General features: G+C 45.3%; 1 protein-coding gene across 1 annotated transcript in view; it reads right to left on the minus strand.

Moving 5' to 3' along the window:
• The window catches only part of LOC126529444 (fatty acid synthase-like), a 66332-nt gene that overhangs the window by 12789 nt on the left and 41249 nt on the right, over window positions 1-12294 (minus strand). Inside the window, exons 14-18 of the mRNA XM_055069851.1 lie at window positions 11189-11362; window positions 9360-10578; window positions 5431-5585; window positions 1263-1592; window positions 558-677 (exon numbers count right to left, since the gene is read on the minus strand). Of these exons, the coding sequence (XP_054925826.1) occupies window positions 558-677; window positions 1263-1592; window positions 5431-5585; window positions 9360-10578; window positions 11189-11362 (1998 nt within the window). The remainder of the gene's footprint in view (window positions 1-557; window positions 678-1262; window positions 1593-5430; window positions 5586-9359; window positions 10579-11188; window positions 11363-12294) is intronic.

Genomic DNA, 12294 nt, shown 5'->3' on the forward strand with positions numbered 1-12294 from the left:
CATATGTTCAGTCTAGGCTGTATATATATATATATATATATATATATATTCATTCAGGCAAGTGCAACTCGCGGACTTCGCAGCGGCTACAGGCCCCACGCATGACGCGTTTTGCTGGAGGGAATGCGGTGGGTCGCTACACTACTTCAATGCTAATCGAATTAACGTCGACATTCATTTTTGAAATTGGTTCTGCCGAAATTGCCGAGATTTAAATGTCATCATTGCGGGTGATCAGGAAGCTTTAGAAAAGCTTGACACGACATAACGATTTCGACGACAGGGTGGTGCCTATGAAAGCACTGATCACAAATAGTTTGATTATCTCTACTATGGTCGACACCTGTAAACGTTCTTGTAACACTAGAAGATGCATTCACAATGACAAGATCTGTTTCAGAAATGAAGCGATCACACGATAAGGCATCTCTTAGCAAAACTCAGCAGAATAGGAGGATGACACATATATTGTCATTGAACGCTCGTGAAATGTCCGATACGTGTATAATGTGTGTTCAGAGCCTGATTTCGATCAGCTAAGACATTCAGCCACTCACCTTTATCTTTAGTCTGTTGGAGGATGTGTTCTTCTAAGCAAAGGCTGCTGTAGTTTACGATGTGCCTGTCTCGAAGCTGTGGAAAACGGTTCTTGATGAAGTGCCGCTCTTTTGAGGAACCTATTCGCCACGAGAAGATGGTAAAACCAGTTGAAGCCACGAGCATTAAAGCCCTTCCACCTAATATAAGCAGCACACTTTGCCTAAACAGGACGAAGCAGAACTTTGTTTTAACAACGTGGCACACCAGCAGATAGGAAGCCTTGAGCAACACCAAGCCAAAGAATAGCACTTTTCATATTTTGTTACTGAATGCAGCGAGCTAGTCACCTAGACGTCACCGTGGAACAGGTTTTGTGTTGGAGGCTGCCACATTGGATTTGTTCTAAAGGATAAAGGATTTGTCCATGCTTTTTTTTTTCTTTTAGTCATAGTAATCAGATTGCGTTACTACAGTACGAACTCACAACTGCTCTTATGCTACACAATTACGCCATTGTATAGCCAGCTTCCTTAAACTCGTATTGTTTAGTAACAACCGATTGGTACTTTTATCTGACTTGTTTGGTGAAAAAGTGTAAAATCTGTGTAGATGCGTGGCTTATGCTTCACTTTCAAGTAAGTGCTGCGGAATATCGAGCTTTGTTTGCAAAATTGCAGTCATTACTAGAGTTTACAGACGCCAGCCATGTTGCGCGCGCTTACCGACAGTTGCGAAGACGGTGCACCCCATGGATAGAGCGATGGCGATTGCAGCCTGACCAACGCATCCATTGCCGTATTGGACGAGCACAGACTCGCCTGGCCGCATGTTTCCCCGCACCAACAGGGCGTAGTAAGCGGTTGAGTAACACAAAGGAACGGTTGACGCTTCCGTCAGAGTCCACGCATCAGGAACTTCCCACAGAAGGTCGGGGTCTGCCGCAACCACGGTGGCCAACGCCTGGCTTGACACGAGGCCCATGACGCGACGCCCTGTTTGGTCCGTCCCAGAAAACTCCTGTCCGAGAATGGACTCCGCATTTTCCAAGTTGCCTGTACCAGTAGAAACAGCATGATGTTGGCCGGTGCCTGGCGGTGACTGCGGCCATTGGGTCTTTTTTCGCGCAACGTTACCAAGATATTCGATTCAAAAGACTTACGCATTTCAATCAAGAAAACACATTTGTATGTGCAGGCTCAATGCGAAACGTGCTGCGTATCTTACACCCTTGCCTATAAGGGATTTTATAGCTTGTTACGAAGAAACAGGGCATTTTCATGAACGACACCGGTACTTTCTTTCGAAAAACAAATCACTCACATTTCGAAATTTAACGTATAGAAATACACAGCGCAATATGAGAAACGCTTCGTGATGGTCACTCCGGGAATCATTAACATGCATCTAAATGAAGAACACGAGCGTTCTTGCGTTCCCCCCCCCCCCCTAAATGCGGCCGCAGTGGCAGAGTACCGCCGTGGTACCTCAGTAGCTATGATGTTGGGCTGCTGAGCACGAAGTGGCAGGATTGAATCCCGGCCACGGCAGCCGCATTTCGATGGAGGCGAAATCCAAAAAAACCTGTGTACTTTGATGTCGGTGCACGGTAAAGAATTCTAGGTGGTCAAAATTTCTTGAGTCCTGCACTACGGTGTGCCTCATAATCAGAAAGTGGTTTTGGCACGTTTTGGCAGGATTGAATCCCGGCCACGATAGCCGCATTTCGATGGAGGCGAAATGCAAGAAACCCTGTGTACTTTGATGTCGGTGCACGTTAAACAGCCCTAAGTGGTCAAAATTTCTTCAGTCCTGCGCTACGGTGTGCCTCATAATCAGAAAGTGGTTTTGGCACGTAAAACCCCATAATAACGAAACGGCAGAGAGTGCAGCCTTCTGTGTCTTCCCCAGTCGCAAAAGGCGATAGCCACTCGTCAACAAAAGTGGGTCGCAATACACAAGAGTAAAACATTTTTTCTAATAAGTTTGCTCGGAGACAGGCCAGCTAGCCAACTGAGGTGGTAAGACTGTCGCTCTAAAAGAAACATGGCATTTTTGTATTTTTTTACTTTCGGAATTTATTCTCGCCCCTCGCCTCTGCAATGCACGACTATTTACCTTGAGGGTATCACAAATAAATAAATAATAAATAAATACATAAATAAATAAACAGGGTGATGGGCGAGCTCAATTGATTCTTTCGCATTCGTCACCACAAGAAAGCAGTAGCAAAAGGAAAAAGAACATATGAGAAACGCGTGGACATAAAGCCAACCACGCTCACAGCTGCAGTGTGTGCCCGCCCGATCTTCTTCAGTGTTGCACAGTTCTTGCGCGTTATAAGGATACGTAAGGCGCAAGTTCGTCAAGTGCCACACCAGTGTTCTTGTAATTGTCACACGGCATTGTTTTCTTACATGGCCACATTTAACGGTAAGCGACAGCTAGGGAACGTTGGCGTTGTTTTTCATGGCATGGCACCGATTGTGACGGCAACATCGCTTGTTGACCGCAGTTAAAAATTGTTGACTTGAGAGGAAGCAGATGAAGTGGCGCGGAAATACACAACCTTGTGAGCAAAATGAGGCAATGGTGTGAAGGAAACATACAGGTCGCTTTCGCAGAAGTTAAGGTAGTCGTGGCAATAGAAATATCTGCTTGGTCAACACGCTTTCTTCTGGCACACTGGAGGTCCACATTTATTATCTATTCCTTAGTTCACAATTGCCTGCATTCCATGGTTACCTCTTGAGCTATTTGACGTCACTCTCTGAATGGAAGAGCGGGTAGCAATTGCAAGACGAAATCGCATATTGGTTCCCAGTGGGATTATGTATACTAATTCTAAATGAACTCACCTACAAAGGCTTCTGGCGGCAGCGTTCCACTGGCGAACGTGACGTCTCGGCTGTTGACCGCCGCGAAGTGGACATCACACAATATCAATTCAGTCGCAGTCTTGGTGATGGGCAAGGAAGCGTAAGGCACCGGGGATTCGTACCAATCCAGACTGGAGAGTTCACCACGTTTCCGTAAGTTCAACACTGCAAACTGTGTGTTCTTCTTCGTGGTCTCCACTAAAGCCGGTGTTCACGGAACAAAAACATAAACAAAACCGCACTCACTGCAAATTTTCTGAAGTTTGACGCCAAAAACATCTTAGAAACAGAATTCCGCCTCTTTCACGAGATATTTTGTTTAGCCCTGTCCATCTTTGGAAGCGTACTTTTTGATACTTTGACGTAGAGCTGTTTACATTGTGGTTCAAGAGTTTGATCTGGCTTTGGAACTGCCTTAAATACAATTTCAAGGCGCTTTCCTTGATGTATTGTTTATTGGTATTTCCCATTTTTGATATCTTTTCAAGTATTTCCATTGCTCTATAGATATGCTCAAAACGGACTTGGGCAGCGGCAGAGGCACAGAAAAGAAACATTTTTTATTCCTTTTCAGCTTTTGTGCATTTTCCATAGCGGGTAAGTGAAATTTTTGAAGAAAAGTCAAAGCAAGAGCAACACAAAATGTTTAATAAAGAAATAGCAGACATATCAATCTAAACAAGTTTAGAGGATAGAATGACCACTAGGCCAGTGTTTTTTTGGTTTAGTATGCAGTGTAGAGGGAGAGCGGGTAGGATAGGCTAGCTTAGAATGTCTTAGACTGGCAACTAATTTGATGCGTTGCTGTTGAACGGGGTAGCACAAGAAACATAGTACTGAATCCTATGTTGCAAAAGTTACAAAGCTTCTGAAGAAGTGGCTGAGGTTGTAAGATCGCTCAATCGAAAATCCCAGCAGGCGCCTTCTGGAAGAGCTGCAGGCAAGGCTCATGCATATTTGCGAGTAAAAATGTAGTCGGTGCTAAGGGTAAACCCTGATTGGCCGAGCGTCTCGCATCTCCCCCGTTAAGAACGTTAACGTAGGTTAACTAATAAATGAAACAGAGTAGCGACTAAAACAGCATTTTATGCTGACATCTGGACTTCCTTGTCAGCGATGGAAGTTGCCCGTGTTTAGCTGTAACAAGGTAAACCTGACGCAGCGACGCATGCAGACAACTGAGACGTATTCTTTTATTAAGTTATAGAAGCTAGTGCATTTTACCGACGGGGACTGCAGACCACAGGGCGCCGGCGCATTAACTCACGCCCTAATACAGCATTCTAGGCGGTTCAAATGGACGCGGAATATTCGTGGCCATCTCGAATGGCCGATAGCACGCGTAATGTAAGCGTGCCCTGGCAGACAACGGGGACGTCTATTCCGACGAGTCGTTTTCCACCGCTTCTACTGGCTTACATTGAGCATAATTCCCGGCTAAACAGAGTGTTTCCTGCCATGCTGCACTTTACCCTTTTCTCCAAGAGTATGGGCTCGGACACAACGTATCATTTCCCAATGACAACGTTGTTGTCATTTGGGAAAATGACGTCTATTTGGCAATTTTTTTGTATAGGGAATGCTAATACATATTTTGTTGGATTTCATTTGACCTCCGTTTATTGTCTTCATAAATTGAAATTTGTTTGCATTTTGCAACATTTCGCGGGCTCCCCGGCTGTATTCTTTTGCTTTTTCAGTTAAGACGATGTGCCTTTTTGCTGAATAAATAATTTCGTTATGCCTATTTGAAGCGAGCCTGTATAAACTTAGGATTTTGATCAAATTTCTCGTGCTCCTGTGGCCTGAACATACCTCACGAACTCTTCAATAGGTTGCTTTTTCTCTACTGCCCTTTTGCGGACTGTGACAAAAGTTACAATTAATTAGAAGAAAATTACTCGTTCTGAAGAAGCTTCAGCACTATCTTTATCAGAGTGTACCTTCGAAGAGCCCCGAGTCCTCACGTGGGGTCCTGTGAAGCTAACGAAGCATGGGAGAGGCAAGAACTCACATGATTTTGCGACGACATGCCGGTGGGAGCCCCACTGCCCATTGCGGTAAACGTTCATGACGAGGTCCTTTTCTACCACGTGCCGGTATTTGGGATTTCCCGGCTCGAAGTCAGCCACAGCATTCATCTCGGTGGAACCAGCATCGAACACGCATCTGCGTTTGATGAGAAGCCTCGCCAAATGAGAAGAACAGGTAGCTAATTGTTACTGCACTGAGATTCGCACTGTCTCGAACGATATCATTCTCAGAAAACATCCCTAGTGCTGGGTGTGTATATAGGCGTCGCTGAGCGGCAGTTCCACTAGCTTGGAGTCCTGCTTTCTCTGATGCAGTTTTCATAACGACGCTGTCTTTGCTGCCGTTGCCAGACTGCTGACCGTGACAGCTGTCTTGCCGAATAGAGTGCGTGTGCGCGACAGCGGCTGCGCGCGAAATCACGTGTCCGCCAAAGCACGTGCGTACCTGCCGGTGTCCATTAGGTCCAGAAGGCTGGAATAAAATTGGCTAAAAGCTGTCGAATCTAAACACTGCCTCTCGCGTCGTCCTTATCTGTGCGTACGCCTTCTTTCACCATTCTGCATTCGACCAACACCAAGCAATTCGGCGTCTCACAGTTGGCGTTCGCTTGAACTGCTCTTTGCCCTCCGCCATAGCTTTTGAACGGTGTAGTGCGTAACGTAAACAATTCGTGACGCAAACATCACCGCAGTGTGTGACGTACTCATTTCGGTACATCATACCTGTAACGTGGTGGTGCCTACAGAAAAAAAGACTTTGCATGAGATTTCACGTGGAACAGGATTACAATAACGGTACCATAATGCATCGAATTTAGTTTCATACCGTCGAAATAACTGCTTCATTCGCATACATTCCAACAAGTGTGTTGGATATGCAATGACGTTCCTTACGGCTTGTTGCTGGCATCAGTTATTTTTTAATATATGTCTCGGCCGAGTGCTTCGTTCTGAATAACTCACAGTAGCGTGCACTGCAACCACTGCTTTCGTGAAGCAATTCTGGCCACTAGAGTTCGATCTCTTTCGGTGTCAGTGCAACGCAGTGGGTCCACCTTAACTTCATATTGACGAAACCAGCATAGGCAGGTTTGCGCTCAGGTTCGTGGCCAGATCGGGGTGCGGGTTTATAGAAAGCATGACCTCCACTGAATAGTGGATCTACCCATGCCCCTTTGGGTATTTCGTATCGTTGTGTTCAGGGGGCATTAGATGTCTGAGTCGCACCATGATTTCATTTAGTGGGCGTGGGAAACGTAACGGTAGACATAAAATTCGGGGCTCTCACTTGGCTTGCACCTTGACTTCAACGTAACGCATAGCAAATTACGTTTCTGCGTGTCCTGTATCACATCGGAGTGAGTACATGCATTTAAAGCTCTTTCAGAGCGTATTGTACAATTTCATATGTTTGCACATCGCGGTTTATTGTTTTGAAGGGTACAGCTACTTAGAACTGAACGAAATATAACCAATACATTTCTTTAATGCGCTCGATAATAATGATTGGGGCGGTAGACCCACAACCACAAACAAAAGTTTATTTTCCAGGCTTTCGCGCGAAATGGATTGCTATGCAACGCACGAGTAGAAGTAAACTGTTGACATTACGAGCAGTCGCGCGTGTTCGTGTTTGCTTAGCGTGATATGCAGTTGCAGAGTGTCCGCCAACTTCGTTAATGAAAGCCAGCTCAGTAGTACTGTTAAGATAAGCGTCCATTCTTAACATCAAGGTGCCGGGTCACTGAATGAAACAAGCTGCCTCCTAGAGTAATTTATTAGCTTTTTATTTTAAATGGATAGAATGACGACATGATGGCCATTACCGGGAAGGATGCTACAAGTATGGTACGCCAAGTACGCATGGCGACGACGCACAGCGATTACGAGCACTTAGTCGGAGGCTTTGTACGACAGCAAGTAATGTAAGATTAATCCCAACCTCAACAACCACCACGAAGAAGAAAACTAGGTGGCTTGGGGCTTGAATATGTCGTGAATGTCTTATTTTCTTAGCTCTTGCTCTCCAAACCGAACTGCTCGTCTCGTAGCCCTCCTCCTGTTTTCTTTCTCTCTCTCTTTCTTACGCTTTCACTGATCATTTTGATTTCACAGCCTAAGCTTTGTGTGTTTCTGAGCTGTGGTTCACGTAGTGGTGCTCCCTGTTGACGGATAATGAATACATTGCGTGAGAGGGCGCTTGGGCAGATAGCTTCACGCGTTAGCACGTGCTAAAGATCGTTTTGCTGAAAGGCAAGTGTCTTGCAATGCATATTTGAAGGCAGCGCATCGCAACCTGCCGAATTTCAAATGCTTCATAAGAATTCTCGACAACCACTCTGCACAAGATAATCTAAAGTAGAAGTATCTAATAAATGTTATGACATCACCCTCAGGCTCTTTTGCCTTGTGTACCTTCATTCGTCTTTTTTTTTCTTCAACACTCGCTCCCACTGGCTGTGTTCAAGAAAACATTACCGACTGAACTAAGAGCATGTATTGTAGAGTAATGGTACTGCCACTTGTAAGCCGTTTCCATATAGGTGTTTCATTTTGAATTCCGAGCCAAATTCAAAAGGAATACCTTTGCAGCTATGGTATCGAGGCTGAGCATGTTTTGGTTGCTACTGTTATTCTATGAAATATATGAAGAATAATATCTAATGGCATACTGGTCTTACTAGTCCGTAAATGTTATGGAAAACTCATTCAACGTATTGCGAAACTCGGGGTCACGGAACTACTAACATGATCATCGTTACCCGCCGTGGTTGCTCAGTGGCTATGGTGTTGGGCTGCTGAGCACGAGGTCGCGGGATCGAATCCCGGCCACGGCGGCCGCATTTCGATGGGGGCGAAATGCGAAAACAGCCGTGTGCTTAGATTTAGGTGCACGTTAAAGAACCCCAGGTGGTCGAAATTTCCGGAGTCCTCCACTACGGCGTGCCTTATAATCATAAAGTGGTTTTGCCACGTAAAACCCCATAATTTAATTTTAATTTTTAATGATCATCGTTACTTAGTCAACATAGGGGTAAACCTGTGACAGCTCGAGAAAGCTCCGTATTTACACGAACTTGTAGAAGTTTTAGGATGAACACACACAGCATATAGCCGTCGAAAGTGAGCCTTAACTTATAACCGATGACCGGTGCTAACTTCAATTTAATCCACCCCCCTTAATTTACCGTGGATGGCTGTCCGGCCGAGTAAGCTGTGCTGTGCACCGAGACATTGCAATCAAAGCTTGGGCGATGCCTGAGGCGGTGTAGGTGAACGGTTGCGACCTGGTGAGCCAATTTATAAACAGGTGCGAGATATGTGTGCGCGCAAGAGTTTTCATATATTCTTTAAATTGGGCTCTTGTGAAACAAGCATAGTGTCACGTCCACGACAAGATTCGTATAATTACTCAGCAGAGCTGACCAACAACTGTTTCCAGCAGCAGATCTCAGCAGGTGTCGTAGAAGGCTGTCGCAATTGACTTTCGCAATTATCTGCCAAGGGTTCCTGGCAAAACGTTTTCGCATAAGTATTCTTTATCGCATAGATTCTGACAAGGTGCAGTGAAGTTTGAGGCCGAAACTGTTGACATCCTCGAACAAATTCCTTCAACGCTTATAAATTGCGCTTCAGGTGGCTCTTTCTTAAAGAGCGAATATATGGTATTACGTGTATTAATCTGCTGGTGCCCTTGGCCAGTTCATGGCGATTTCATACGACTACGTTGTAGACTAATTAGCGTCATAGTCCATAGTTAGAACCTTCAAAGATTCAGGCGCGAAGGATGCATTAGTCTCACTACATGGTGATATTAAGTTCGGTCATTCGAAAGATCACATCGAAGACTCACAAAAACAAACAACAACAAAAGCAAAAAAAATATTTGTTCTAAGTGATGATTCCTCACCTGATGTGACTCCCACCGGACTCGTACCGGAGGCAGTTCGTCAAACCGACAATGCCGCTTGCTCCAGCCTCCTCCGCGAGTAGCCACATGTTCTCTCCTTGCGGCTTCCACTCGTAGTCAAGGACCTTCTTCTTTACAAAATCGACCAAGTCACTACGTTTGCTGTTAACCTGGAATATTTCCTGCTTCGCCTCTTCGATGGGCACGGAACGCTTCCTGAACAGATAGAGGGCAGACACGTTATTCGACTTGAAAGCCACGAGGCGTAGTCCATGCTTCAAAAACTGTGCTTCCACCTCGTCGGCGGGCGCCACTTGAAATTCGACGCCCCCAACTTTACCGAGCAGCGATTCCGCGGGTGTCAGTGCTGTGCGTTGGGCAAGCAGAACGAAACCGTTTTCTCTGCAAATCGAAGACACTTCATCGGCGAGGTTCTTGGTTTCTCCAGAGGACCACGTGGCGCTTCGGGTCACAATCAAGTCCACTTCAGGAAGCTTCTTCCTGGATGCTGCCGAACCCAATGACACTACTGTGGTACCTTGAGGGATCTTTCCTGACAGTCTCTCTGGAGACGAATGTGCTACTGTGTATTCGATAGTGGGCAACAAATTGAACTTGGAAAGGTACGTCGCCACCCAGGAGACCAGCAGGCAGTCGCTGCCTTGAGTAGCAAATTCCAGTACTCGGAGCTTCTTCGGGTTGGTGTTTTCGACCACGGTGTCAAGAAGGAATCTGAGAGGATCTTCCTCCAAAAGAGCGGTGTTGAGTACATCATTTTCTAAGTCTTCCTTGTGTGCAGGCAGAGCTGACTTGATATATGCTGCAACGGAACTGTCATTGCAATCTTCTTGCTTACGGATAGTGTTAAGAAAACGCAGGAGGGCATGATTCTTATCGAAATCGTTAAGATACTGGCTTACAACGTGCTCGGGAACGTTACGGACGGCGCTCAAAGCGTCACCAAGAAAGGAGTTGCTCTCGCAGAAGTTTTTGAGGGCTTGCCTTGCAACGTTGCAGCAGACTTCAACGTATTCACGCGTGAGAGACTCTCTGTTGTCCTTGCTTTCTTTGTTGTCCAGGTATGGCACGAAGCGATACTCTTCGACGAGCGGTGTCTGTTGGTCGGCCCCGCTGTTGATCGTGTTGGTCTTTAGACCTCGTATGACGGCACCACCAGCACGGCAAGTATCTGTTATATTATTGCAGATGACTTCCACACCTGTGAAAACGGGGAAAGTGAGGAGCGCAGCTGAAAAATTTGCAGTTGAAATTTTTTTTATAATTTTGACGTCGCATATGTGGGGGGTGTCAAGAGACGGTTCTTAGTTGACGACACTCGGCTGTGGTAAAACCGTACGTTCCAGTCGTATTTAATTTCACTTTCCTGGACATGAAAAGCCACTGCTGCTGAAATATGCGACGGAATCGTATTTGTTTACTTAAGTGTCGCATTTACTAATCACGTACGTAGCGCTTAAAACTGGCACGTCTTTACTAATGGAAACACCTTGTGCTTTTTCTCGACATTATGAGGAAACAACCGAGTTACAGGTTTATTGCATATAAATGTCCCTGGTTTCGATTTTCGCCACCACGTTTTGTCATTCTTTTTCGTCCGCTTTTCTTCTTCAATACAGCAGGTTAGCGCACAACTATAGTTCGGGCCTTTCCTTAAAACCACACTTTGTCTCCTTCTGTTTATATTCGGGGCTCTCACTCATGCGACAGTAAGCTTGTCATCAATAATCACTAGGTTCTCTCAGTTAAACACACTGTTACATTCTGCCACCATCGTGCTTATATATGTGATTTCGGAAAGTAATGCTCACCTGTGTCACCGGCCTTCTTGATAACTTCAGCGTGAACGTAGGGGTCGAAGCGGCAAAATTCAATACTCGTAGGCATGCGGAGTACTCGAACAGGGCTTTTGAACATGATGTACTGGATCATGCTGTCGACGAAGGTCACCCAGTTCTCCTTCCACTGCAGCTTTCCGCGCGGCTCTGACCGGAAACAAATACGGAAGCTAGTGTTATTTAACACAGAGAACAAGAAACGTTAAGACGTGTCAAAACTTGTTCTTATTCATTGAAGAATATCGAGCAGTCTCCCGTGATGACGGCTTTGACACAATGGCAGACTGTCGGTCGAGTCGGTTCATGGTCACTAACTTGCAGAACGAGACAAGTGCACGAACATATACACGTTTGTATACTACATTTGGGACTCTCGTCTTCCGCTTGCGTTGCATGGAGTACTTTTGAGAGCAGAGCGTGTAGAATGGCTATCTGTGTTGGCGAAAAGCGGGCCAAACAGGTGAACAGCGAGGATGGAAACATTACTAATGACAGCTCCAGACTTCCGGCAATTTTAATTACTCTATAATGTATTCGAAAACCACGAATACGAACACTTGTCAAACACACTCTGTTGGGTGACGGCTGAGAACTACTTCCACAGGCACAAGGCTGCACGTTCTTCGTGAACGCATAGTACAAGCGCTCATACTGAATTCCTGGCGTACACAACGCAAAATCGCGCTGATATGACAGTATCAATGTCAAATATCAATCAAATATAAAAATGTCACTTTAGTCACATTAAAGGTCATCAACAAAAGGCCAGTTGGAACCAGATTGTCTACTGCGAAGACTTGTAGGCACTAAGCAGGTAAGCAGGTATCTCAATGTCAGAAATAAAGGGTACCTCCAAGTTAAACATTATGTTAATAAATATGCTAAACCAGCTACACAAAAACTTGTTTGTATAGGCGGTTTATCCGCTTAGGCGGTCAGAATTTTCGAGAACAATAAGAGTTGAGAAACATGTTGAGTAACTTTGCTTTTGTTTAGCGGCTCCTGTATATGATTATATAAACGTTTTCAGACAATCGTAGTGGAAGCCCGGTTCGTTTCGTTGAATTTTGGAAGCCAAG

The sequence above is a fragment of the Dermacentor andersoni genome, chromosome 8 (genome assembly GCF_023375885.2).
Source record: "Dermacentor andersoni chromosome 8, qqDerAnde1_hic_scaffold, whole genome shotgun sequence".
Classification (NCBI taxonomy): domain Eukaryota; kingdom Metazoa; phylum Arthropoda; class Arachnida; order Ixodida; family Ixodidae; genus Dermacentor; species Dermacentor andersoni.